General features: G+C 45.8%; 1 protein-coding gene across 4 annotated transcripts in view; it reads left to right on the top strand.

Annotated features, from left to right (window-relative positions):
* The window catches only part of wdr55 (WD repeat domain 55), a 43,486-nt gene that overhangs the window by 13,790 nt on the left and 2,610 nt on the right, over positions 1-27,086 (top strand). For all 4 annotated transcript variants that reach the window (XM_073068909.1, XM_073068907.1, XM_073068906.1 and 1 more), the window contains exons 4-7: positions 2,466-2,553; positions 15,841-16,020; positions 22,068-22,167; positions 26,549-26,718. In XM_073068909.1, coding sequence (XP_072925010.1) covers positions 2,466-2,553; positions 15,841-16,020; positions 22,068-22,167; positions 26,549-26,718 — 538 coding nt within the window. The remainder of the gene's footprint in view (positions 1-2,465; positions 2,554-15,840; positions 16,021-22,067; positions 22,168-26,548; positions 26,719-27,086) is intronic.

Here is a 27,086-nt window from a genome sequence, read left to right as displayed (position 1 = left end):
ATCCACCCTCATTCTCATCGGCTCCAATGAAAAGAGTCCCAACCTAGAGTCATAGAGCACTACAACAGCACAAAAGCAGTGCCTTTGGCCTGTCTGACCTGTAACAAACTGTTATTCTGTCCAGTCCATTGACCCACACCAGGACCCTATCCCTCCCATCCATATATGTCCAAACTTCTAAATGTTGCAATTGAACCTGCATACATCACTTCACCTGGCAGTTTGTTACATGCTCACAAACACCTTCTGAGTGAAGAACTTCTCCCTCAGGTTCCTTTAAATATTTATCTAACCTATGATCTCTAGTTCTAGTCTTGCCCAACCTCAGTGAAAAAGCCTGCTTGCATTTATTTGTATTCCTCTATCAAATCTCCCCTTAATCTTCAATGCTGCAGGGGAAAATATCTTAACCTATTCAACCCTATATGAAAATGCAAACACGAGGAAATCTGCAGATGCTCGAAATTCAAGCAACACACACAAAATGCTGGTGGAAGGCAGCAGGCCAAGCAGCATATGCTTCTTCTTACAGATGCTGCCTGGCCTGCTGCGTTCCACCAGCATTTTATGTGTGTTGTAGCCCTATATGACTCAGGTCCTCAAGTCACAGCAACATCCTTGCAAATTTTCTCTTTCAGTATTATTAATCTCTTTCCTTTAGGGAGGTGACCAGAACTACACACAGTACTCCAATTTGGCCCAACTACTTAAAATAAATTTAACATAGTATCCTAACTCCTGTAGTCAATACTGTGATTCATGAAAGCCAATCTGCCAAAAGCTCTTTATGCCCCTATATTCTTGTGATGCTGCTTTCAAGGAGTTATCGATCTGTATTTCTAGATCTTTTTACCACACTCATCAGTGCCCTACCATTAACTGTGCAAGTCCCACCTAGTTTATCCTCCCAAAGTGCAACACTTCATACTTGTCTGCATTAAATTCCATCTTAAATTTGTCAGCCCATTTTTTCAGTTGGTCCAGATCATGCTGCAAGTTTTGATGGTCTTTCCATCCCCCCACACCCCTGGCCAATGTTGATTCCAATTCACTACCTTATTCCAAAGGCTAAGCAACTGAGCCTTCTTGACAGCCTCTCTTGCGAGACTTTGTCAAAAGGCTGCTAAGGTCCATGTACAGAATGTCTGCTGCCTTCATCAACTTTTCTGGTAACTTCCTTGAAAAGCTAAGATTGATTAAACATGACCGCACAACAACATGCTGACTATCTCTAATCAGGTCCTATCTTTCCAAATAATTACCTACTACTGATGTCAGGCTCACCAACCTATTACTAGCTTATTCTTAGAGCTTTTCTAGAACAATGAAATAACATTAGCTATCATCCAGTCCTTCAACACCTCACCTGTGGTTGAGAACATTTTAAATACCTATGCCAGGGCCCCTGTGCTGTTTGAACAAGCCTCCTGCAGCATCTGAGGGGACACCTTGTCAGGCCCTGGGGATTTGTGTGCCCTAATTTTCCTCAAGACAGAAAGTACCTCCTCTTCTGTAATCTGTTTATGTTCGATGAACCGACTACCGTTTTGCCTCAGTTCTATAGATTTTGGGTCTGTCTCCTGAGTAACTACAAATAGAAAAAATCCATTTAAGATCTACTGTCTCTTTCAGTTAACGCAGAGATGACTACACTGATCTTCAACCGGACCACTTTTGTGCCTGGTTATTTCAAAAAAATTCAGTCAAATTCATGACTGAATTTATCTCATATCCACAAGCCATGCTGACTATCCCTAATGAACCCATCTTTCCAAATTCTTGTATATCTTATCCCTCTCGTAACTGACCAATGACAGATTCTAGGCTTACTGGTCTATGGTTTCTAGGTTTTTCTTTGCAGCGCCTCTGAAATAAATCAGAATATTAACCACCCTCGAGACTTCTAGCACATCACCCATTGCTAACAATGATATAAATATTTCAGCCAGAGCTCTTGTAATTTCTTCTCTAGATTCTTGGATATACCTGATCAAGCCCTGGAGATTTGTCTACCTATGTAGGTCTTGCGATTCCAGCACCTCCGATGCTGTAATGCAGATTATCCCTGAGAGCTCCCCATTCACTAACCCTACATCTGAAGTCTTCATGTACTTTTCCATGGTAAAAGCAAAGGACCTCATCCTGCAGCTCCACACAAGCAGAAAGACACTGGGTCTATTCTCCCTCAGGAAAATGCCCAGTATTCACAACAGTATCTGAAATGCTCTTTGCTAACTCTGATATCCATGGCCTTCAGAAAGGACCAAACAGTGTGCATGGAATGTCACACATTTTTAACATAGATGATGGCTTTGTGGGTTGTTAAACTGTCACAATTTGTATATTTGTGTGTTATAACAAGATTCGATGCTGGATTTGCTCAGTTTGTCAGTTAGCATGCATAGAGTCTCACACAGGCTTTCTGCACTATGGTGATTCACAGAACTGTGTTTTCTTCTTTGCAGAACTTGTTACAGTTTCAAAGGATAAATCAATTCACATTCTTAATGTGGAAAGTGGCAAGATGGTAACGAGGATACCCAAAGCCCACAGGTACTGATGTGCATGAGTCCTGAATGGAATGAGCAATGAAGTGCAGAGGTGGGTGGGTGCAAGCTCTGATGAGATGTGGTGTCTATGGATGGAGGTGAGGTTACAGAAATGTGATGGAATGGTGGGAAAGCAAGGAGTGGAGAGAGCTGGATAGATGAAATGGGGCAGGTTGTGTGTTTCCAAGGGAACAGGTCCTCAGAATGGGTGTGTGACTGGGAAGTGCAGAGAGAGAACTCCGTGTTATATAACCATAACAGCACGGAATCTGGCCAAATCGGCCCTTCTAGTCCGTGCCGAACGCTTACTCTCACCTAGTCCCACTGACCTGCACTCAGCCCATAACCCTCCATTCCTTTCCTGTCCATATACCTATCCAATTTTACCTATCCAAGTGTTGATTCACTTTGGGAAATAAGACGTAACCAGTAAAACTAGAGGTTGATAATAATGTTTATAGAGCACTTACCATACAAACAATGTAGTTCAGAATGCTTTAAATGGGATAAAGTGCAAACATGAAAATAAAGATAAAAAGATGCCATTTTAAAATATATTTATTTAACCTTGCTTTTAACTATCAACCAAATTATTGATCAAGAGAGTACTTGGGGTCCAAGTCTGTAGTTCCATGAAAGTGGCTATAAGGGTGGTGAAAAATGCATATGGCATGCTTGTTTTTCTTCATCAGGGAAGAGAATGGAAGATATGTGTGGAGAAATGGCAGATGGAGCTTAATCTGGCAAGTGTGAGGTGTTGCAACACTTCAGGAGATTAAATGTAAAGAGATAGTACACTGTTAATGGCAAGCTCCTTAACTGTGTTGACGTATAGAGGAATCTTGTGTAGCGGTACTGGTGGTGTTGGAGGAAGACATAGTAGAAATGTTTTAAAGGCTCTTAGGCACATAAAAATGCAGGAAGGAAGGATAGGGACATTTTGTTGGCAGAAGGAATTAGTTTAGATAGGCGTTTAATTATTTCAGCATAACATCGTGGTCTGAAGGGCCTGTTCCTGTGTTGTACTGTTCTGTGGTTTATGTTGTCATCTGGAACTCATCAGTGGGGAGGCAATGAAATATGATACAATTACATGTGTAAGTAGTAATTAAATGGGCAAAGCATGAAAGGATAATGTGAGCAAATGGCTTGATGTAGATTTGAGAAAAGGACAGCAAGGATGCAATGGCCAAATTATCCTGATCTTTGCTGTACAGCTCATCTCTGAGTGTAGTTGGAAGGTGGGGGGGGTGTCACGGAATGCAGATGGGAACAACAACGGGGAGCATAGGAATGCTGTTCTAGAGGAGGTGGGGTGTCTGATGGGGTGGAGCAGGTGTAAGGCAGGAAAAAGGGGAAGAGAGTTATGCAGGGAGAATAGAGAGGCTGAAGGAGAGTGAGGGAAAGGAGTGAGAGTTGGGTAAGGTGGGATGTGAGATAAAGAGTTTGGAAGAGAACTGTGGGTAGAAGAGGGTGGAAGATCTGGGGATGGGAAAAGGAGGGCTGTGTGGCTGGGTGAGCTGTGCCTGGGGATGTGGGTGACTAGGCTGTGGTGTGCAATCTGTTGGTGGTGGATGTATTAGTGATTTTTTGGATATTGTTATGTGGTTGAACCACTGTGCACAGAAATGGAGGGGAGGGCGATTTAGTGCGAAGCAGGGTGTAGGAGCTAGTATTTGTAGTGCAGAAGTAGTTTCACTGCCTTACTGCTCATATAAGCAAGGGCCTTCATATTTTTTTGAAAGATATTGTGGCGGCTTGCCCACTTGGCAAGTGAACTGGCTCCGGCAGTCGCGGGCGAGTCCGCAGCCTGTGGCAGCCGAGAGGGCTCTGAGTGCGGGGCAGACCTCGGCCTGGAAACTGATGTCACTTCCGCCCCGCAAAGAGCGGGGAATGCTGGGAGCGGGCACTTAAGCGCGCGCTGATTGAAACAGTAAACAGTTCAACCAGACTCTGCTCGACTCAGTGTGTTGCTTTCACTCGCTGCGTATTAGCACGACTACATTGGTGACCCTGATGGTCTAATGGCATTTGGACCCAGCATGAACAATTCGGCTCTGCAAAATGCAGTTTCCCTTGAACTGCCAACATCTGGACCACTCAACCCCTGGTCTGGTTCGGGCAAGCAGAGGCCCAGTTCCAGGTCAGGCAAATTGTCTCAGACGCCACCAGGTATTAGTACGTTGTGGGTGCCCTTGACCAGGAGACAGCAGGCCGCGTTATCGACTTTCTGCATCAGCCCCCGGCAACAGACAGGTACGAGGCACTCAAGGCCCTGTTAATCCGCACATTTGGCCTCTCCCATCGCAGTTACTGCCTATGGACGGCCTGGGCAACCACGCGCCATCAGCCCTGATGAGCGACATGCTAGCACTGGCAGACGGCCATAAGCCTTGCCTCCTTTCTGAACAGATCTTCTTGGAGCAAATGCCTGAAGACATCCACCTCATGCTAGCAGATGAAGACTTCGGGTGGCTGCCTGCGCAGACGTGCTTTGGCGCGCCAAACAAAATGGCGGAACCACCATCAAAATTAGTGCTGCGGCACGGCTGAAAGCCCAGCGCTCCCACACCCCAGCAGCGGAGCACATAACACCCACACCAAGGGACGGCACCACTTCTGAGTCTTGGTGTTTTTATCATCAAAGGTGGGGTTCCGGGGCTCGCTGCTGCCGACCGCCATGCTCGTTCCAAGGAAACGCCAGGAGCAGCCGTCACTGATGGCTACGGCGGCTGGTCAACGTGATAGCCTCCTCAGTGTTTGGGACAAGCACTCTGGGTGTAGATTCCTGGTGGACACGGGGGCGGAAATCAGTATCCTACCCCCCTCAAGCCACGATCCCCGAACTAGAAGAACAGGACTGGATCTTAAGGCAGCCAACAGCAGCACCATCCGCACCTACGGCACAAGAACCATCCCCTTGCAGTTCGGTTCCAGCTGCTTTACATGAACACTTACGCTGGCCGCAGTATCACAGCCATTGCTGGGTGCAGACTTCCTCCGAGCACACTGCCTGCTCGTGGATTTGAAGGAACGACGATTGGTCGATGCGAAGACGTTCTAGACCTTCTCCCTCGGTGAGGCCAGGTTACCAGCCCCGCACCTGGACTCCATCACGTATTCGGACAAGTTCGCCAGAATGTTATCGGAATTCCCATCCATCATCACGCCGCAGTTTTCCTCAACAGACCCCAAGCACAGCGTGATGCACCACATCCCCACACAGGGACCTCCCCTCCATGCCCGGGCCCACAGGCTACCGCCCGACAAGCTCCACCTCGCGAAAGAGGAATTCAAGAAGATGGAGGAGATGGGGATTGTGTGGTGTTCCGACAGCCCGTGGGCCTCCCCACTCAATATGGTGCCCAAGTCCAAAGGAGGGCGGAGACTGTGCGGCGACTATAGGAGGCTGAACAACGCCACCGGTACCACACATCCCGGACTTTACGGCCAACCTGCACGGGGTGTGCATCTTTTCCAAGATTGACCTGGTCCGAGGGTATCATCAAATCCCAGTCCACCAGGATGATGCACCCAAGACGGCCCTCATTACCCCCTTTGGCTTGTTGGAGTTCCTCAGGAATGCTGTTCGGGCTCAAAAACGCGGCGCAGACGTTCCAGCGCCTGATGGATGCAGTAGGGTGAGATCTGGACTTTCTGTTCATCTACCTGGATGACATACTTATCGCCAGCTGCTCCCACCAGGAGCATCTAGCACATTTACACCTGCTCTGCCGCCGCCTAAGCGACTACGGCCTGGCTATCTACCCCACCAAGTGCCAGTTCAGCCCACCCGCCATTGACTTCTTGGGAGACCGGATCGACCGCCATGGAGCTATGGCCCTGACAGCAAAAGTTGAAGCCATCCGCCAATTCACCAGACCCAGCACTGTTAAAGGCCTGCAGGAATTTGTTGGGATGGTTAACTTTTACCACAGTTTCCTGCCCTAATGTGGCCCCTTTTCGGCTTGATGTCCGGCAAGGCCAAAGAGGTCACCTGGACAGAGGAGACGACGGTGGCTTTCGAACAAGCCAAGAACATGCTGGCAAATGCCCCCACTGCCCTCACTGTGGATGCCTCCGACGCGGCAGTTGGCAGTGTGTTCGAGCAGCTCATCGAAGGCCAGTGGAAGCTGCTCGCTCTTTTCAGCCGGCACCTACAACCCCTGGAACTGAAGTACAGTGCTTTCGACAGGGAGCTGCTGGCCCTGTACCTTGCCATCCGGCACTTAAGGTATTTCCTGGAAGGGAGGGAGTTCACGGTCTTCACAGACCACAAGCCCCTCATCTTCGCGTTTGCCAAAGTGTTGGACCCTTGGTCGGGCTGCCAGCAAGGTGTTTTCAACGCCTTGCACGGTTTAGCCCATCCTTCCATCTGGCTGATTACAGACAGGTTTGTGTGGCACGGCCTTCACAAGCAGGTCGGGCACTGGGCCAGAACATGCACGCACTGTCAAACCTCCAAAATCCAGAGATGCATGAGGGCCCCACTGCAACCCTTCCAGCCGACACATGGGAGGTTTGAACATGTCCACGTGGACATCGTTGGCCCACTACCGGTTTCGAGAGGAGCAAGGTACCTGTTCACCATGGTGGACAGGTTCACGAGGTGGCCGGAAGCTATCCCATTCGCTGACACGGCCACGGAGACATGCGCCAGAGCCCTGATTACCACCTGGGTGGCACGGTTCGGACTCCCAGCCCACGTCACTTCAGACAGGGGTGTGCAGTTCACATCAACTTTGTGGTCTGCACTGGCACAACTCCTCGGAGCCCAGCTCCACCAAATGACTGCTTACCACCTGCAGTCCAACGGCATGGTGAAATGTTTCCACAGGCACTTGAAGTCAGCCCTGATGGCACGCCTCCGAGGGCCAGACTGGGTTGACGAACTCCCTGGGTGCTGCTTGGCATCTGCACGGCACCCAAGGAGGAGCTGGCCGCATCATTGGCCGAACTTGTTTACGGTGCCCTGCTCACAGTTCCCGGTGAGTTTGTCCCAGCATTCCGTGGCCAGGAGGACACACCTACTGTGGTCCTAACTAAACTACGGGAGCAGCTTGGAACACTTGCCCCAGTCCCGACGTCCCATCACGGAACAGCACCCTCTTTCGTGCCCAAGGACCTACAACAGAGCAAGTATGTTTTTGTTTGCTGAGGCGCGCACAGACCACCCCTGCAGCGACCATACAAAGGACCCTACAAGGTGGTGCGCTATAATGGGATGACCTGTATTCTCGACATCGGCGGTCGTGAGGAGACTTTTACCATTGACTGTCTCAAACCGGCGCATCTAGACCTTGAACGCCTGGTTGCGGCGCCACCCCCATGACAACGAGGCCGGCCACCTAAAAGAACTGACAGTGTGCAGGCTGTGGACTTAGCACTTCCTAGCGCCGGTTCTGGGGCGGTGGGGGGGGGGGGTTCATGTGGCAAGCGAACCAGCTCCGGTAGTCGCGGGAGAGTCCGCAGCCAGCGGCAGCCGAGAGGGCTCTGAGTGCAGGACAGACCTCGGCCCAGAAGCCGACGTCACTTCCGCCCCGCAAAGAGCAGGGGATGCTGGGACTGGGCACTTAAGCGCACGCTGATTGAAACAGTTCAACCAAACCCTGCTCGACTCAGTGTATTGCTTTCACTCGTTGCGTATCAGCTCGACTACAATATAGTGATAAAGTTTTAAGGGAATTAGGGAGTCTCAGATTCCTGTAAATAAATGGTTAAGGTTGAGTCTGTGTATTCTGGTTTGAGAATGGCTACAGTTTGAGCAGCTGTTATCTCCTGACTTTTCATACCTTTTGATTACGTGTTTAAATTTCAATTTTGGGTTAAGTACCAACTGCAGTATGTTTGAATAATGTTGCACAACTGCTTGAGTGAAAGTAAGGATTATAAACTTACAAAACCCACAAGAAGCTGTCTCCTAACTTTTCACACCTTTTTTCAACAAAAGGTGGAGATACAGCAGGACTTTCTTTACATTCGTTTCTTCATTTTGGTGAAGTCTCTTATCTAAATTATTAAGTTCTGCTCTATTTGAGTAGCCGGAATGTCTATGGATCTGACTGTTCTTTTGTATTGAGATGTTAAAGGTTCAATTTGTCCTTTTGACTCCTTCTCTCACTTGCAGGATGTAACAATCTATACTCTGTTTTCTGATTACCTCTGCCTGTTGTGATTAAGTGTTCTTTGTCAAGTACATTTACCACTGTTTTAGTTGATTAAGTAGCCTTTGTCTCGGACTATCACTGTTGATGGCACTCGTGACAAAGACGGTGTAAAAAAAACTGTCCTTAGACAGTTCTCTCTGTCCTGAGAGAGAGAGACTTCGAGTGTCTGACTCTCTGTGAGTGCAGTGAAATGTTCTCTCTCGTAGCTTGCTACTAATAAAGGCGGAAAAGAATCAACTGTGTACTTGTTTCATTACATTGGGTTGATCACCGTTGACAGTTGAACCTCACTGGATGATCCCTGGTCGTCCTCCTGCATATACAGTTGTAAGAAATGGTTTGTGAATCCTTTGCAATTGGCTGGTTTTCTATCTTGTCCAGGCATGCTTAGGCAGGCAGATGCTGCATATAACCATATAACAATTACAGCACGGAAACAGGCCATCTCAGCCCTTCTAGTCCGTGCCAAACGCTTACTCTCACCTAGTCCCACCAACCTGCGCTCAGCCCATAACCCTCCATTCCTTTCCTGTCCATATACCTATCCAATTTTACTTTAAATGACAATACTGAACCTGCTTCTACCACTTCTACTGGAAGCTCGTTCCACACAGCTACCAGTCTCTTGAGTAAAGAAATTCCCCCTCGTGTTACCCTTAAACTTTTGCCCCCTAACTCTCAACTCATGTCCTCTTGTTTGAATCTCCCCTACTCTCAATGGAAAAAGCCTATTCACGTCAACTCTATCTATCCCCCTCATAATTTTAAATACCTCTATCAAGTCCCCCCCTCAATCTTCTACGCTCCAAAGAATAAAGACCTAACTTGTTCAACCTTTCTCTGTAACTTAGGTGCTGAAACCCAGGTAACATTCCAGTAAATTTCCTCTGTACTCTCTCTATTTTGTTCACATCTTTCCTATAATTCAGTGACCAGAACTGTACACAATACTCCAAATTTGGCCTCACCAATGCCTTGTATAATTTTAACATTACATCCCAACTCCTATACTCAATGCTCTGATTTATAAAGGCCAGCATACCAAAAGCTTTCTTCACCACCCCATGCACATGAGATTCCATCTTCAGGGAACTATGCACCATTATTCCTAGATCACTCTGTTCTACTGCATTCCTCAATGCCCTACCATTTACCATGTATGTCCTATTTTGATTATTCCTACCAAAATGTAGCACCTCACACTTATCAGCATTAAACTCCATCTGCCATCTTTCAGCCCACTCTTCTAACTGGCCTAAATCTCTCTGCAAGCTTTGAAAACCTACTTCATTATCCACAATGCCACCTATCTTTCTTCATTAATTACTCATTAGATGTGGTCTGATCTTCATCTAACTCCTAATGATAGACAAATGCAATCTGCCAACACTGATAATGCACAAACAATTGTACTTCTCATGTCTTTATTGAACATATTGTTTAATTATTCACAGTCCAGGCAGGAAAAAGTATGTGAACCTATGTATTTAATAACTGGTAGAACTTTCTTTAGCAGCAATAACCTCCACCAAACATTTCCTGTAGCTGCTGATCAGACCTGCAAAATGGCAAGGAGGAATTTAGACCTCCATTCCTCCATACATATCTGTTTCAGTTCATCAATATTTCTGGGATACCTTGCATGGACAGCCTTCTTCAGGTCATGGCATAACATCTCAAATGGGTTAAGGTCTGGATTCTGACTTGGCCATTCCAAAACATGAATTTCCTTTTTAAACCATTCTGTTGTTGATTTATTATTGTGTTTCAGATCATTGTCATGTTGCATTAAATAACTTTTATTAAGCTTCAGGTAATGGACTGCTACCCTGACATTCTCATGTAAAATGTCTTGATACAATTTTTAATTAATTGTTACCTCAATGATGGCAAGGTGTCCAGGAGCTGAAGCAGGAAAGCAGCCTGAAACCATGATGCTCCTTCCACCATGCTTCACAGTTGGGATAAAGTTTTGGTTTGGCATCCAGTGCCCTTTTCCTCCAAACATAGTGGTGTGTATTTCTGTATTTGAAAAGTACAGCAGTGGTTTGTTTGTTTTTGGAGAGCAGTTCAATCATCTGTGGTCTCCTTTGATGAAAACCATTCTTTTTCAGTGTTTTTCTTATAGCGGACGCATGAAAAGAGACTTTAGCAAGTTCTAGAGATTTCTGCAGGTCTTTTGCTGTTACCCTTGGGTTCTTTTTCACCTCTTTCAGTATTGCATGTTGTGCTCTTGCTGTGATCTTTGCAGGACACTCAGTCCTAGGGAGAGTGGAAACAGTACTGAATTTCCTCCATATGTAGACATTTTCTCTTACTGTGGACTGATGAACACTTGGGTCTTTAGAAATGCTTTTGTAGCCTTTCCTGGCTTCATGCATCTCTACAGTTCTTCTAAGGTCCTCTGAAAGTTGTTTTGATTGAGGTATGGTGCATAAAAGCGGATCTTTCTTGAGAAGAGCATGCTCTGTCAGTTACCTGACTTTTTTGTAGGGCAGGGCACCTCTACAAGCCACACGTCCAATCTCATTTCATTGATTGGAACACCTGACTCCAAATACTTTTGCAGAAGGCATCACCTCAGAAGTTCTGAGATAGACTGTGATGGTTTAAATGATGTTATCAGTATTCATGAGAAGTACAATTGTTTTTGTGTTATTAGTTTAGGCAGATTGTGTTTGTCTATTATTGTGACTTGGATGAAGATCAGACCACATTGTATAAGTAATTTAATGCAGAAAACCAGATAATTGTAAAGGGCTCGCAGACTTTTTCTTGCAACTTTATATGTCAATGAATTTGCTTTCAGGTTGCCTGTTTGCCCATTCCTATTTATTCTGACTGACTAGTCAGAAAATTTTTGCAGGACATCAATCATGTTAAGAAACATAGAAAACCTACAACACAATATAGGTCCTTTAGCCCACAAAGTTGTGCCGAATATGTCCCTACCTTAGCAATTACTAGGCTTACCCATAGCCCTTTATTTTTCTAAGCTCCATGTACCTATCCAAAAGTCTCTTAAAAGACCCTATCGTATCCGCCTCCACCACCGTTGCTGGCAGCCCATTCCATGCACTCAACACTCTGCAGAAAAAATTTCAGTCCTGAGAAAAAGCCTCTGACTATCCACACGATCAATGCCTCTCATCTTATCCACCTCTATCAGATCACCTCTCATCCTCCGTCGTTCCAAGGAGAAAAGGCTGAGTTTACTCAACCTATTCACATAAGGCATGCTCCCCAATCCCAGGCAACATCCTTGTTAATCTATGGGGAAGCCAGTTCTGGATCCACAAAGCAATGTCCCCTTGGATCCCATGCCTCCTTACTTTCTCAATAAGCCTTACATGGGGTACCTTATCAAATGCCTTGCTGAAATCCATATACACTACATCAACTGCTCTTCCTTCATCAATGTGTTTAGTCACATCCTCAAAATATTCAATCAAGCTCGTAAGGCACGACCTGCCCTTTAGTCAGCTATGCTGACTACTACTAATCATATTATACCTCTTGAAATGTTCATAAATCCTGCCTCTCAGGATCTTCTCCATCAACTTACCAACCACTGAGGTAAGACTCACTGGTCTATAATTTCCTGGTCTATCTCTACTCCCTTTCTTGAATAGAGGAACAACATCTGCAACCCTCCAATCCTCGGGAACTTCTGTCCCCATTGATGATGCAAAGATCATCAACAGAGGCTCAGCAATCTCCTCCCTCACCTCCCACTACTGGGGTACATTTTGTCCAGTCCTGACGACTTAACCACTTGAGGCTTTCCAAAAGCTCCAGCACATCCTCTTTCTTAATATCGACATGCTCAAGCTTTTCAGTCTGCTGCAAGTCATCACTACAATCACTAAGATACTTTTCCATAGTGAATACTGAAGTATTCATTAAGTACCTCTGCTGTTTCCTCCGATTCCATACACACTTTTCCATTGTCACATTTGATAGGTCCTATTCTTTCATGTCTTATCCTCTTGCTCTTCACATACTTGTAGAATGCCTTGGGGTTTTCCTTAACTCTGCCCGCCAAGGCTTTCTCATGGCCCCTTCTGGCTCTCCTAATTTCCTTCTCAACTTCCTTCCTAGTAGCCTTATAATCTTCTAGATTTCTAACATTACCTAGCTCTCTGAACCTTTTGTAAGCTTTTCTTTTCTTCTTGACTAGATTTATTACAGCCTTTGTACATCATGGTTCCTGTGCCCTACCATAACTTCTCTGTCTCATTGGAACGTATCTGCACCAATATCCCCTGAATATTTGCCACATTCCTTCCATACTTTTCCATGAGAACATCTGTTTCCAGTTTAAGCCTCTAATTTCCTGCCGGACAGCCTCATAATTCCTCTTACTCCAATTAAATGCTTTTCTAACTTGTCTGTTCCTATCTTCTCTCCAATGCTATTATAAAGGAGAGAGAATTATGATTACTGTCTCCAAAATACTCTCCCACTGAGAGATCTGACACCTGACCAGATTCATTTCCCAATACCAAATCAAGTACAGCCTGTCCTCTTGTAGGCTTATCTACATATTGTGTCAAGAAACCTTCCTGAACACACCTAACAAACTCCACCCCATCTAAACCCCTCGCTCTAGAGAGATGCCAATCAATATTTGGAAAATTAAAATCTCCCATCATGACAACTATGTTATTATTACACCTTTCCAGGATCTGTTTCCCTATGTGCTCCTCGATATCTCTGTTACTATTAGGCTGCCTATAAAAAAACACCCAGTAAAATTATTGACCCCTTCCTGTTCCTAACCTCCACCCACAGAGACTCCATAGGCAATCCCTCCACGGCGTCCACCTTTTCTGCTGTGACACTATCTCCGATGAACAGTCCCACGCCCCCACCTCTTTTGCCTCCCTTCCTGTCTTTTCTGAAACATCTAAAACCCAGCACTTGAAGTAACCAATTCTGTCCCTGAGCCATCCAAGTCACTGTAATGGTCACCACATCATATCTGCAAGTACTGATCCATGTTCTAAGCTCATCTGCTTTGTTCACAACATTCCTTGCATTAAAATAGACACATCTCAACCCTTCGGTCTGAGTGTGTCCCTTCTCTTTCACCTGCCTATCCTCCCTCTCACACTATCTACAAGCTTTCTCTATTTGTGAGCTAACCTCCTCTTCCCCAGTCTCTTCAGTTCAGTTCCCATTACCAACACTTAATGCATCACATGCCTGTTTAGTGACCTGCCCTGCCCTATTACCCAGGAATAGGTCAAGTTTAACCTTCACACTTAATCAGGAATGTAATTCTCCCTCTGCTCTTTTGTCTGTCTCTATCCCAAATATAGCACTGTTAACCCATAATGTTCAGCTGCCAGTCTCTTTCTTACCCCCCTCCCCCACTTAGTCAAGTCAAATCAAGTCACTTTTTATTGTCATTTCGACCATAACTGCTGGTACAGTACACAGTTAAAATGAGACAACTTTCTTCAGGACCATGGTGCTGCATGAAACAGTACAAAAACTACACTGATCTACGTAAAAACAACACAGAAAAAAACTACACTAGACTACAGACCTACCCTGGACTGCATAAAGTGCACAAAACAGTGTAGGCATTACAATAAATAATAAACAAGACAATAGGCACAGTAGAGGGCAGTAAGTTGGTGTCAGTCCAGTCTCTGAGTATTGAGGAGTCTGATGGCTTGGGGGAAGAAACTGTTACGTAGTCTGGTCGTGAGAGCCCGAATGCTTTGGTGCCTTTTCCCAGATGGCAGGAAGGAGAAGAGTTTGTATGAGGGGTGCATAGGGTCCTTCATAATGCTGTTTGCTTTGCAGATGCAGCGTGTAGTGTAAATGTCTGTAGTGGCGGGAAAAGAGACCCCCTATGATCTTCTCAGCTGACCTCACTATCCGCTGCAGGTTCTTGCGATCCAAGATGGTGCAATTTCTGAACCAGGCAGTGATGGAGCTGCTCCGGATGCTCTCAATACAACCCCTGTAGAATGTGATGATAATGGGGGGTGGGAGATGGACTTTCCTCAGCCTTTGCAGAAAGTAGAGATGCTGCTGGCCTGCCTTTGCTATGGAGGTGGTGTTGAGGGACCAGGTGAGATTTTCCACCAGGTGAACACCAAGAAATTTGGTGCTCTTAACAATCTCTACTGAGGAGCCGTCGATGTTTAGCGGGGTCCAGTGAGGGGGGCAGCAGGGTCTTGATGTGCTTCATGATGAGCCTCTTGAAACACTTCATGATGATGGATGTGAGTGCAATGGGACGGTAGTCATTGAGGTAGGACACTGAAGACTTCTTCGGTATGCAGATGATGGTGGCGGCCTTGAAGTACATTGGAACGATGGCGCTGCTCAGGGAGATGTTGAAGATGTCAGTGAGAACATCTACTAGCTGGTCTGCACATCCTCTATGCACTTAGCTTTTCTTCTGTAATGGCTATAACATGCCAGTCCCATGCACCTATCCATGTCTTGAGTTTATCTACCTTACCTGTTAGTCCACTTGCAGGGTAGATAAGCTTTTGACATGCTAGCCTTCATTAAATCAGGGCACTGAGTTGTGATGTTGTGTTGCAATTGTACAAAATATTGGTGAACCTGCATTTAGAATGTTGTGTTCAGTTTTGATCAGCCTACTGAAGGAAGGATGTCACTAAGCCAGAAAGAGTGCAGAGAAAATTTATGAGATGTTGCTGGCACTCAATAGTTATGGAGAGAGAGACTGAGCAGGTTTGGACTCTTTCCATTGGAGCATAGGAGAATGAAGGGTGTATAAATTCATGAGAGTGAATGCACACAGTTGTTTGCCTGGGGCTGAAGACTCAAGAACTAGAGAGCATCAGTTTAAAGTGAGTAGGGAGAGAAACGAGAGGGATACCCTTTTACCCAGAGGGCGGTTAGTATATGGAATGAGCTGCCAGAGGAGGTGGTTGAGGCAGGTACATAATCAACATTTAAAATGTACTTGGATAGGTACGCATTGTTCCTCCCCCTGCCTCAGTTCAGGAATCGTATGTAATCAACTGCAGACCACAACAGATTCCTAGCTCCCCTCTTTCCTTGGCTAACCTCTCTCCATTATCTGTCCCTGGGGTTCATTAATGCTGGCCTTTTGCTTTTCTTTCCAATAGTGTTGCTATTAATAGCCTGAAGCTGATTGATGAAAATCTTTTTGCCACGGGAGATGATGATGGTTTATTGAAAGTTTGGGACTTGCGGAAAAAAACCTCCTTCATGGAGATGAAAAACCATGATGATTACATCAGTGACATCACCATTGACCAGAATAAGAAGATATTGCTTACAACCAGGTATGGGGACAAGTTGACTCTGTGTTTGGTATTTCTGCCTCTTAGCTGAAGAGCTCATGGGTTGGACACACTCCAGAGGTGCAAATGAGATGTTCAAATTTGAGAGATTTTGAGGCAGAAAAGGCTATACTACAAATTACAGACAAGGTGATTATCCAAACATGTAAGCAAGTTAAACAACAAGAAAAATGTTCAGTTAGGCCCTAATCCAACTGTGTGTGACTTTTTAAAGCTCCTGATGCACTGTTTCAAAGAAGAGCAGAAGGTTATTCAGTGCCTATATTTATTTTATAGCAAATGATATAGCCAGTTATGATGTATTACTTTATAAGCCTAAGGAAAATACACAGCTTAATTTAGAAAGACTTGGATTCGTTGGGGGCAGTCAGTATGAATTTGGGAAGATGCCAACTTGACTGACTAATCTAAATTCTTTTAAGAAGTAACAAGCAAAGTTGATAAGGGAGTATAGTTGATGTAATGAGACTTTTGACAAAGTCCCAGATGAAAGGCCAGTCCAAAAAAAAAAGTCAAAGTCTTTGGGATCCAATAAACTGAGACAAATAGGAACCAAGATTTCTCAGTAGTAGAAACAGATTAACAGGTGATTTTGTTACTGGAAGGCTGGTACCAGTACGTTTCACAGGGTTTAGTACTCAGTTCTATGTCTTCAGTAGCATAAATTAATGACTTGATCTAAATATTGGAGACTTGACAAGGAAGTTTTCAGCTGATATACAGTAAACATAAGCCACCTGGTTGACAGTGAGGAGGAAAGCTTCTGACTGAGAAGATCGGTCAGTTGAGCAGCAAAGTGTGAATTGGGAAAGTGCAATGAGGCAAGGAATACACAATAAATGGAAGGGTAATTCAACTTTAAACCTGCCTTTTTCTTTACTCCCTGGGTTCTGAATTCCTCAGCTCTGGGAAGGGGTGGTGGTGGGAGTGGGCATGGGCTGGTTAGGTTGTAGGGGACAGGTGGGTGTGGTGACATGTGTGTTGGATGGAAGAAATGCATGCGAGGGGTCCATCAGTGATAGCAATGAGGTAATCATGCCTCTTGAAGAGGGCAGCACTTCAGAGAGCCCAAAGTAGAAAACATCAAGAAAACAGATGTGGCAGAGAAGGAGAAACTGAAAGATGATAAACACAAAATTCTCTGCCAATGCTGGGGTCAAAGCAACACACACAACACGCTGGAGGAACTCAGCAGGTCAGGCAGCATCTGTGGAAACGAACAGTCAACGTTTCGGGCCGAGACCCTTCATCAGGACTGAGGAGAAAGGGGGCAGGGGCCCTATAAAGAAGGTGGGGGGAGGGTGGGAAGGAGAAGGCCGATAGGTGCCAGGTGAAAAACCAGTAAGAGGAAAGATCAAGGGATGGGGAGGGGATAGGCAGGAAAAGTGAAGGAGGAATGTAAGGGGAAAGAACTATGGGTAGTAGAAGGAGGTGGAATCATGAGAGAGGATAGGCAGCTGGAGGAGGAGGTAGAGTGAAACTGGGATGGGGGAAGGGAGGGGAGGGAATTACCGGAAGTTGGAGAATTCAATGTTCATGCCAAGGGGCTGGAGACTATCCAGACATATATGAGGTGTTGCTCCTCCAACCTGAGTTTGACCTCATCATGGCAGTAGAGGAGGCCATGTATGGACATATCCAAATGGGAATGTGAAGCAGAGTTGAAGTGGGTGGCAACCGGGAGATCCTGTCTGTTGTGGCAGACGGAGCGGAGGTGCTCGACGAAGCGGTCCCCCAATCTGCGTCGGGTCTCACCGTTGTAGAGGAGGCTGCACCGGGAGCACCGGATGCAATAGATGACCCCAACAGACTCACAAGTGAAGTGTTGCCTCACCTGAAGGACTGTTTGGGGCCCTGAATGGTTGTAAGAGAGGAGGTGTAGGGATCTCTGTTTTATTGACTGTTGCTCCCTCCACTGCTCCTGCCAGATTCTCTGTGCCACGCTCACTGCCATGCGGAGATACCTACGGGCCCTGTCTCTCTCTGCCACCACTCTGGGCCTCGCTCTCCACCGTCTACCATGGACCTCTCCTAGACTTCATTCTCTGCTGGATTCACACCTCCAACCGCCGTTCCTTTTCCTTCCTCACGTCCAAGAAAGACCACAAGCTCGCCCACCTGCAGCCCACTACGATGACTGCCTCCAGCCCAGACCCCAGCCCCTTGGACTTCGACATCAGGCCTTCGGTAGGCCAAAGACCCATCCGCCTCTGACTCTGACCCCGACTGGAACCATGGCCTCCCCAACATGGGCACCAGCCCCAGCGGGCCATGGACTCACTCGATTCCGACTCGGACCTCAGTTCTGGCGCCCTTCAGGCCACAGGCTCTGCCACCCCCAGCTCCAGATCCAGCTCGGACTGAGGTCCTGACCCTCTCCAGACCGGGACCATTCTTACTGCTGCTGGTTCCTACCGCTCGTCTTATTCCTCTACTACCCCCTATCCTCCACTACCCCCCATCCTCCCTTATCCCCCCTCCATTCCTCAGTGAGTTCTGTGCCCGCCATGATGCTGAACTCTTCTTCCATTGCCTACATCTCCGAGCCTACAACTTTAACAAGGATTCCCCTCCCCCACTGATGACCCCTTCTCCTGTCTTCAACACTCCTTCTCCTCCCCTGGACACCCCCCCCCCCCCCCCCGGCCCTTCTACCTGCACTTGATCTTTTCATCTCTATCTGTCGCCAAGACATCAACTATCTCAACTTCACCACTCCTCTGTCCTGTTCCAACCTCTCTCCCTCTGAACGCACTGCCCTCCACACTCTCCGCACTAATCCTAACCTCACCATTAAACCCGCAGACAAAGGTGGTTCCGTAGTAGTCTGGTGGATGGACCTCTACCTCACTGAGGCCAAACAGCAGCTCTCTGACACCTCTTCTTACTTACCCCTGGAACAGGACCCTACCAAAAAACATCAAACCATTGTCTCCCGAACCTTCACTGCCCTTATCAACTCCAGAGACCTTACATCTTCAGCCAAAAAATTCATAATTCCCACACTCCGCACTGCTCGGTTTTACCTTCTCCCCAAGATCACCAAGCCTGACTGTCCCAGTAGACCCATAGTTTCAGCCTGCTCCTGCCCCACCGAACTTGTATCTGCCTACCTGGACTCCATTTTGTCACCCATAGTTCAGTCCCTCCCCACCTACATCCAGGATACATCCCATGCCCTCCACCTCTTCAATAACTTCCAGTTCCCCAGTCCTGACTGCTTCATTTTCACTATGGATGTCCAATCCTTATACACTTCCATTCCCCATCAAGGAGGCCTGAAAGCCCTTCGCTACTTTCTGTATAATAGACCTCACCAGTTCCCCACCACCACCACCACCCCCTTCCGGTTGGCGGAATTGGAACTCACACTTTAACTTTTCTTGGCTCTTCCCACTTTCTTCAGACCAAACTTGTGGCTATGGGCACTTGCATGGGCCCCAGCTATGCCTGCCTCTTCATTGGTTATGTGGAACAGTCTATGCTCCAAACCTATACTGGTACTGCTCCCCAACTTTTCCTTTGCTACATTGACGACTACATTGGTGCTGCTTCCTGCACCCATGCTGAGCTCGTCAATTTCATAGACTTTGCCTCTAACTTCCACCCAACCTCAAATTCACTTGGTCCATCTCGGACACTTCTCTCCCCTTTCTCGATCTCTTAGTCTCCATCTCTGGAGGTAGACTGTCCTCTGACATCTTCTATAAACCCACTGACTCCCATAACTACCTTGTCTATACCTCTTCCCACCCTGCCACGTGCAAAAATGCTATTCCCTATTCCCAGTTCCTCTGTCTTCACCGCATCTGCTCCCAGGGTGAGGCTTTCCATACCAGACATCTCAAATATCCTCCTTCTTTAAGGATCGTGGTTTCCCTTCTGCCGTCATCAATGATGCCCTCACCCGCATTTCCTCCATTTCCCGCACTTCGGCCCTCACCCCATCCTCTAGTCACCACAACAGGGACAGAGTTCCCCTTGTCCTCACCTACCAACCCACCAGCCTCTGGATCCAGCACATTATCCTCTGCACCTTCCGCCACCTTCACAGGACCCCACCACTAAGCACATCTTTCCCTCTACCCCTCTCTGCTTTCCACAGGGATCATTCCCTCCGCAACTCCCCGGTCCACATGTCTCTCCCCATGGATCTCCCACCTGGCACTTATCCCTGCAAGCTTAAGTGCTTCATCTGTCCCTACACCTCCTCTCCTACCACCATTCAGGGCCCCAAACAGTCTTTCCATGTGAGGCAACACTTCAGTTATGAGTCTGTTGCAGTCATCTATTGCACCTGGTGCTCCTGGTGCGGCCTCCTCTACATCGGCGAGACCCGATGCAGATTCGGGGACCGTTACATCGAGCACCTCTGCTCCGTCCGCCATAACAGCCAGGATCTCCCAGTTGCCACCCACTTTAACTCTGCTTCACATTCCCATTCAGATATGTCCATACATGGCCTCCTCTACTGCCATGATGAGGTCAAACTCAGGTTGGAGGAGCAACACCTCATGTACCATCTGGGTAGTCTCCAGCCCCTTGGCATGAACGTTGAATTCTCCAACTTCCAGTAATTCCCTCCCCCTCCCTTTCCCCATCCCAGTTTCACTTTGCCTCCAACTTTCTCATGGTTCCACCTCCTACTACTACTTGTAGTGCTTTCCCCTTACATTCCTTCTTCACCTTTCCTGCCCATCTCCTCCCCCACCCCTTGATCTTTCCTCTTACTGGTTCTTCACCTGGCACCCACCAGCCTTCTCCTTCCCACCCTCCCCCCCCCCACCTTCTTTATTGGGCCCCTGCCCCCTCCCTCTTAAGTCCTGATGAAGCGTCTCAGCCCAAAACGTTGACTGTTCGTTTCCACGGATGTTGCCCGACCTGCTGAGTTCCTCCAGCGTGTTGTACGTGTAACTGAAAGAAGGAATTGTGGACAGGGTGGGAAGAGGTGTAGTTGCAGTTGATGTACCAGTCTGTGGGTTATTAATAGATAGGATTGATAGTTTGTCTCCTGAGATTGAGGCAGAGAAATCCAGAAGGGAGAGGGGTTTTGGAAACAGTCCAGGCTGTTCATGCAGTTGTGGAGATGTGGACATTGTGGAATAGAATTGAAAAGTAGAGTTTATAGAAGCACAGGTGGACATTTGGTCCATTAAGTCCAAAGTTATGGTGTAGATGGATACAACTTGTGCCAGACATGGACAGCAGTTGATAGGTCTGGATGCTACTGAGTAAATGAAGCTGCATTAATTGAGGCAGGTGCAGAGTATTTCATTAGACTCCTCACTTCAGCCTTGCAGTCGGTGGAAGGGCTTGGGATGTCAAAAGATGAGTCACTCACAAGAGAACACTCAGCTCGTAGGAACACTGTACAAGACAGTTGAGTTTTGTGTCAGTGGTGACCATGGAGCATTTGTTGTGATGGGTTCTGCAGCGGAATGCTATTGAGTATCAAGGGTGGGTGATCAACTCTTGCCTGTTTGAAACTGAAATCGTTACTTGTAAGTCTGAATGTTATCTGCTGCATGGGGCATTTGCTAAAGAATTGTGAATGGAATTGTGCATAAATCTAAAAACATTATTTTCTGAAAGTGCAGCTGTGAGGTTTATTTCATAGGAGAGGCTGACAGGCCATTTCTTTTGCCGTGTTCAAAATTATCTAACACTTTCATAAAGCAGGTAGAAAGAGAATGTTTCACCTTGGGAAAAGCATATTTAAGGGTATTAATGCAAAGTAGTGAGAAAGTAAAAGAAACTTTATTCAGAGAACAGTGAATATGTGGAAGATTCTGCTGACTGCAATGGTGGGGATGAACATTATAGACATTTGAGGAAGCTAGATAAAGTATAAAGGGAATTGGAGGGTGATGCTGCTGATGTTGGATAAAGAATGGGAAGAGGTGGGTGGAGAGTGAATTTTACTATTTTGGTCCAACTGGTCTCTTCTATACTGTTCCATATGCAGTAATTCTATGTCTCTTTCTGTCTTTGTATCTTGACTCTTCACATTGCCTTGTGTATCTTTCCAGTGGTGATGGTACAATGTGTGTTTTCAACATCAAGAGGCGTCGCTTTGAGCTGCAATCAGAGTTTCAGGATGGTGACCTTACATCACTGGCTATTATGAAGGTAAATTCTTTAGCAGAATTGAAATATATTTCAATTAAATACTGCAAAATCAAGGGCAAATTCTTTAAAGCATATGTGCGTTAGTAAAACTTTCTAAACTTGAAATGCTGAAATAGCCGAATAGGGAAGATTCAAAATAACGGATTAAAACTTTTGTCTGAAACGGTAGTTGACTGGGAGAAAGTAAAGTTGACAGTTTTAATGACAGAAGGCACAGCACTGTGGTTCACTCGCCATCATATTTAATCATCCTCCATTGTCAGCCTCCACCACAGCATCCTCCATGGCTCAGCTTCACTCAGCTGAAACCCAGTCCTCTTTGCTATCTTAAGCAATGCACTGGTATTCACAATGTAGTGCACTGTGTTTGGTGCTCACAATATGGTTTGAGCCTCACTGAGGAAACCAACATAGACTGTGAGAGAGCTCTGCAGAACATCCTCATTCAGTTTCTAAGGATGGCCTTAAACTTGCAGTTGGCTGTCACTCAATTCTTCATCACACTCCTCTTTCTTTCTATTTGTCTTTGGTCTTTGGAACTGCAGCAACAGTCTAATGAGAACTTGAGGAAAAGGATGTGATCCTTCAACTAGCCATTGGGACTAAACAATAAGAGCTTCCCAGACCATTTTGAGATAAAGAAGGAGATGGTGTAAGGTCACTGAAGTACATTAAGGTTGATAAGTCCCTAGGTTTATTGAGAGAGACAAGAGATGAAATTGCTGGGGCTTTGACCAGAATCTCTGTCCTCTCTAACCACATGTGAAGTCCCAGAAGATTGAAGAGTAGCTAATGGTGTTCTGTTATTCAGAAGGGAAACAGGGATAATCCTGGAAACTATATACTGGTCAGTCTCATATCAGTGGTGTGGAATTTACTGGAGAGGATTCTTAAGGATAGGATTTATGAGCATTTAGAAAGCTATGGCCTAATTAGCAACAGTCGGCAAGTGTCATCTTACTAATTTGATTGAGATTTTTGAGAAGACAACAAAGGTGATTGATGAAGCAGAGCTGTGCAATTTGTCCATAAGGATTTTAGTCAAGGTCTCTTATGGAAAGCTCATCCAGAAAATTAAGATGCCTGGAATCCATTGGTCATTTGGATTTAGAATTGGCTTGTCCATAGAAGACAGAGAAGAATGTTTGATCGGACTTGTGGCCCTCCAGCCTAAATCCTGTTCTGAATGTTCTGTTCCTTTGGCCTCTTTAAGAAGGGAGGAAGGCAAAAGAAAGGAAATTGTAGATAAATTAGCCTAACCTCAGTGGTTGGGAAAGTGTTGGAGTCAATTATTAAGGATGAGATTTCAGTGAACTTGGAGAATAATGATAAAATAAGTCAAAGTCAGCATGGTTTCTGTCAAGGGAAATTTTGCTTGACGAATCTGTTAGAGTTATTTGAGGAAGTAACAAGCAGGGTGGACTTAGAAGAGAGGCAGTGGGTGTCATTTACTTAGATTTTTAGAAGACATTTGATAGGGTGCCACACAAGGCTGCTTAACAAGATAAAATCCTATGGTGTTATAGGAAACATACTGACATGGATAGAGGAATGGCTGACAGGCAGGAAGAAGTGAGTGGGAATAAAGAGGGCTTTTTCTGGTTGGCTTCCCATGATTAGTGGAGTACCTCAGGGGTAGCTATTGGGACTGCTACTTTTCACATTGTTTGTCAGTGATCTGGATAATGGAATTGATGGCTTTGTTGCAAAAGTTGCAGATGATATGAAGATAGGTGGAGGAGTAGGTAGTGCTGAGGAAGCAATGTGATTGCAGCAGGACTTAAGACAAATAGGAAGAATGGGCAAAAAAGTGGCAGATGGAATACAGTGTTGAGAATTGTATGATAATGCATTTTGGTAAAGGGAACAATAGTACAGAGTATTATCTAAATGGAGAGAAGTTTCAAACATCAGAGGTGCAGGCAGACTTGAGTCCTCATGCAAGACTCCCAGAAGGTTAATTTACTCATTGAGTCTGTGGTAAAAAAGGCAAGTGCAATGTTGGCATTTATTTCAAGCAGAATAGAATATAAAAGCAATGAGATAATGCTGAAGCTTTATAAGACATCAGTCAGGCCGCACTTGGAGTATTGTCAACAGTTTTGGGCCCCGTATCTCAGAAAGGATGTGTTGTCGTTGAATAGAGTCTGGAGCAGGTTGACGAGGATGATTCCAGGAATGAAGGGGTTAACATATGAGGAGCTTTTGGAATTTTTTGGCCTGTACTGTTTGGAATTTAGAAGAATGCATGGGATCTTACTGAAACCTACCGAATGTTGAAAGGACGAGATAAGGTGGATGTGGACAGGATGTTTCCTCTGGTGGGGGTATCCAGATCTAGAGGGCACAACCTCAAAATTCAGGGGTGATCTTTTAGAACAGAGGTAAGGAGAATTTTTTTAATTTTTTTTTAGCCAAAGTGTTAGGAATCTGTGGAATGCTCTGCCACAGACGCAGTGGAGGCCAAGACCTCTTGTTCCCTTCACCATGCAACTGTGGTTAACCCCCTTCCCCCACCTTCCCTGGAAAAGAGCCTAATGATCCAAAAATATGACTCCCTCCTCCTACATTAACTCCTTATCGAAGTGGTAGCCTGTATAATCTTCCTATTTTTGGCCTCGGTTGCATGTGACATGGGTAGCAATTCTGAAATCATAACCCTAGTGGTCTTGTCCTTTAACTTAGCACCAAACTCCTGAACTCACTTTGCAGAACCTCGTCACTATGTCATTTGGACCTCCATGGATCACGATCTCTGGCTGCTCACCCTCCTACTTAAGAATGCTGAGGACTTGATCCGAGATGTCTTGAACCTTGGCATCCGAGAGGCAACATACCATCTGGGAATCTCGTCCTTGTCCATAGAACCTTTTTTCTGTTTCCCTAACTAACAAATCTCCTATCACCACAGCTCACCTCTTCTCCCCAGTTCCCTTCTTAGTCAGAGAACCAGAGACCTGACCGCTGTGACTTTCCTCTGCCAGGTCATCCTCCCTGACAGTATCCAAAGTGGTATATTTGTTGATGAAGGGGATGACCACAGGCTGTTTAACTCCTTTCCCCTTCCTGGCTGTCTCCTGTGTTGTGCACCTTGGGTGTAACCACCTCTCTATATATCCCATCTATCATCCCATCAGCCTCCAGAATGATCCGGAATTCATCCAGCTACAGCTCCAACTCCTTAACACAGAGTGTTAGAAGCTGTAGTTGGGTGTACTTCTCAGAGGTGTATTCATCAGGGCCACCGGCTGTTTGCCTGCCTTCCCACATCCCACAACTAACTGAGCAAATATAGAGAAGGAAAAACAATAAATGAACTGTGAGAAAAGAAATCTACTTCCAGCTTTTCACTTTCTGTCACTCAAGCCTCTTCCTTGCTGAAGCCTTTAAGAGCTGAAGCCTCCAAGAGCTAAAGCTTCAAAAATCCTATGTTTTCTCTGTCCACTCCAACAATGGCTGCTCTGATAATGGCTGCTGCATTTGCCCCTGCCTTATTTTAATCAGTAAATCCTGAACACTGATTGGCTGCTGCTCAAGACATTGAACTGCTGCGTGTTGCTGCCTTTTCTACTTAATCTGCAAACCTGAGTGAGCTATGTCTTCTCACACTTTAGATCTACAATTGGCCACTGCTCAAAACACCTAACTGCCGCAAGTCAACAGGCCCCAGAATCTCTGTACAGTCGTTGGTGTAGAGGGCCACTAGGATTAGTTTCTTGACCATCTTTGTTCTGGTACTCAAATGACACAGGACAAAAAGTCCCTCAAGTCTGTACTTCACATTTGAGGTCTTTGATTGCCTGGTTCAGCACATGTGAAGACCAGGTTGAACAACACAGGGCCACAGTTTGAAGTATTGAATGGCTGTGAGATGTCACCATTTGAGAGGACTTGGCCAGTCATATTGGCATGAAAAGGCAAATGAGGTTGATGAATTTGCACCCAGTTTTGGCTCAGAGCACCTCTCTTTTTGCTGTATCAAACACTTCAGTTCAATCTACAAAGTCGATGCACGGGTCTTGACACTTTTTTCTTAAACATGGTGAACTGCGAAGATCATGTTGATGATACTGTGACCCAGATGAAAACCATGCTATGTCTTGGGAATATTCTTTTCTCCACATTGGTAATTGGGCAGTTGATGATTACACGAGCCAGGATCTTCCCAGCTACTGACAGGAGAGAAATGCTGTTGTAGTTATCTTTATTCTTTGTTGCCTTTATTCTTAAAAGGAGTTGGATTGCCTGATTAGGGTTAGAATTAAACAGGGTGGGCTAAGAGTGTTATACTTTTCCTCTCGGTGAGGCAGTAGTTTAATGGAATTGGAGCCATGGCAGTGTGCTGTATGTTGCTAACTAACTTTCCTCCATTTGTGAATAGCGAGGCAGCAAGGTGATGTGCAGTTCATCTGAGGGAATGATCTACCTCTTCAACTGGGATGGATTTGGGGCAACCAGTGATCGATTCTCAGTGCAAAGAGAATCCATTGACTGTGTAGTGCCTATCACAGATAACATTCTTTGTACAGCTTCCATGGATGGAGTCATCAGGTGAGAAAGCATATTGGATACTGTTTATATTTTCCATCCTACCCACTCCCATCAATCCTGCGCCTGGGCCATTGCATCCTTCCTGCTATCAACGGTGATCAACCCGATGTAATGAAACAAGTACCACAGTTGATTCAGTTGTTCCAGTTGAAGTGGAAGAGGCAGGTTTGATATTGTCATTTAAAGTAAAATTGGATAGGTATATGGACAGGAAAGGAATGGAGCATTATGGGCTGTGTGCAGGTCGGTAGGACTAGAAGGGCCGAGATGGCCTGTTTCCGTGTTGTAATTGTTATATAGTTATGGTCACATATACATTGAAACATACTTCCTTTCTTGCACTGTACATTCTCTTTATGGGCTACATT

Source organism: Hemitrygon akajei, chromosome 16 (genome assembly GCF_048418815.1).
Source record: "Hemitrygon akajei chromosome 16, sHemAka1.3, whole genome shotgun sequence".
Lineage (NCBI taxonomy): Eukaryota > Metazoa > Chordata > Chondrichthyes > Myliobatiformes > Dasyatidae > Hemitrygon > Hemitrygon akajei.
The sequence above is the reverse complement of the archived record's forward strand: the minus strand, read 5'-3'. Positions and strand labels throughout refer to the sequence as shown.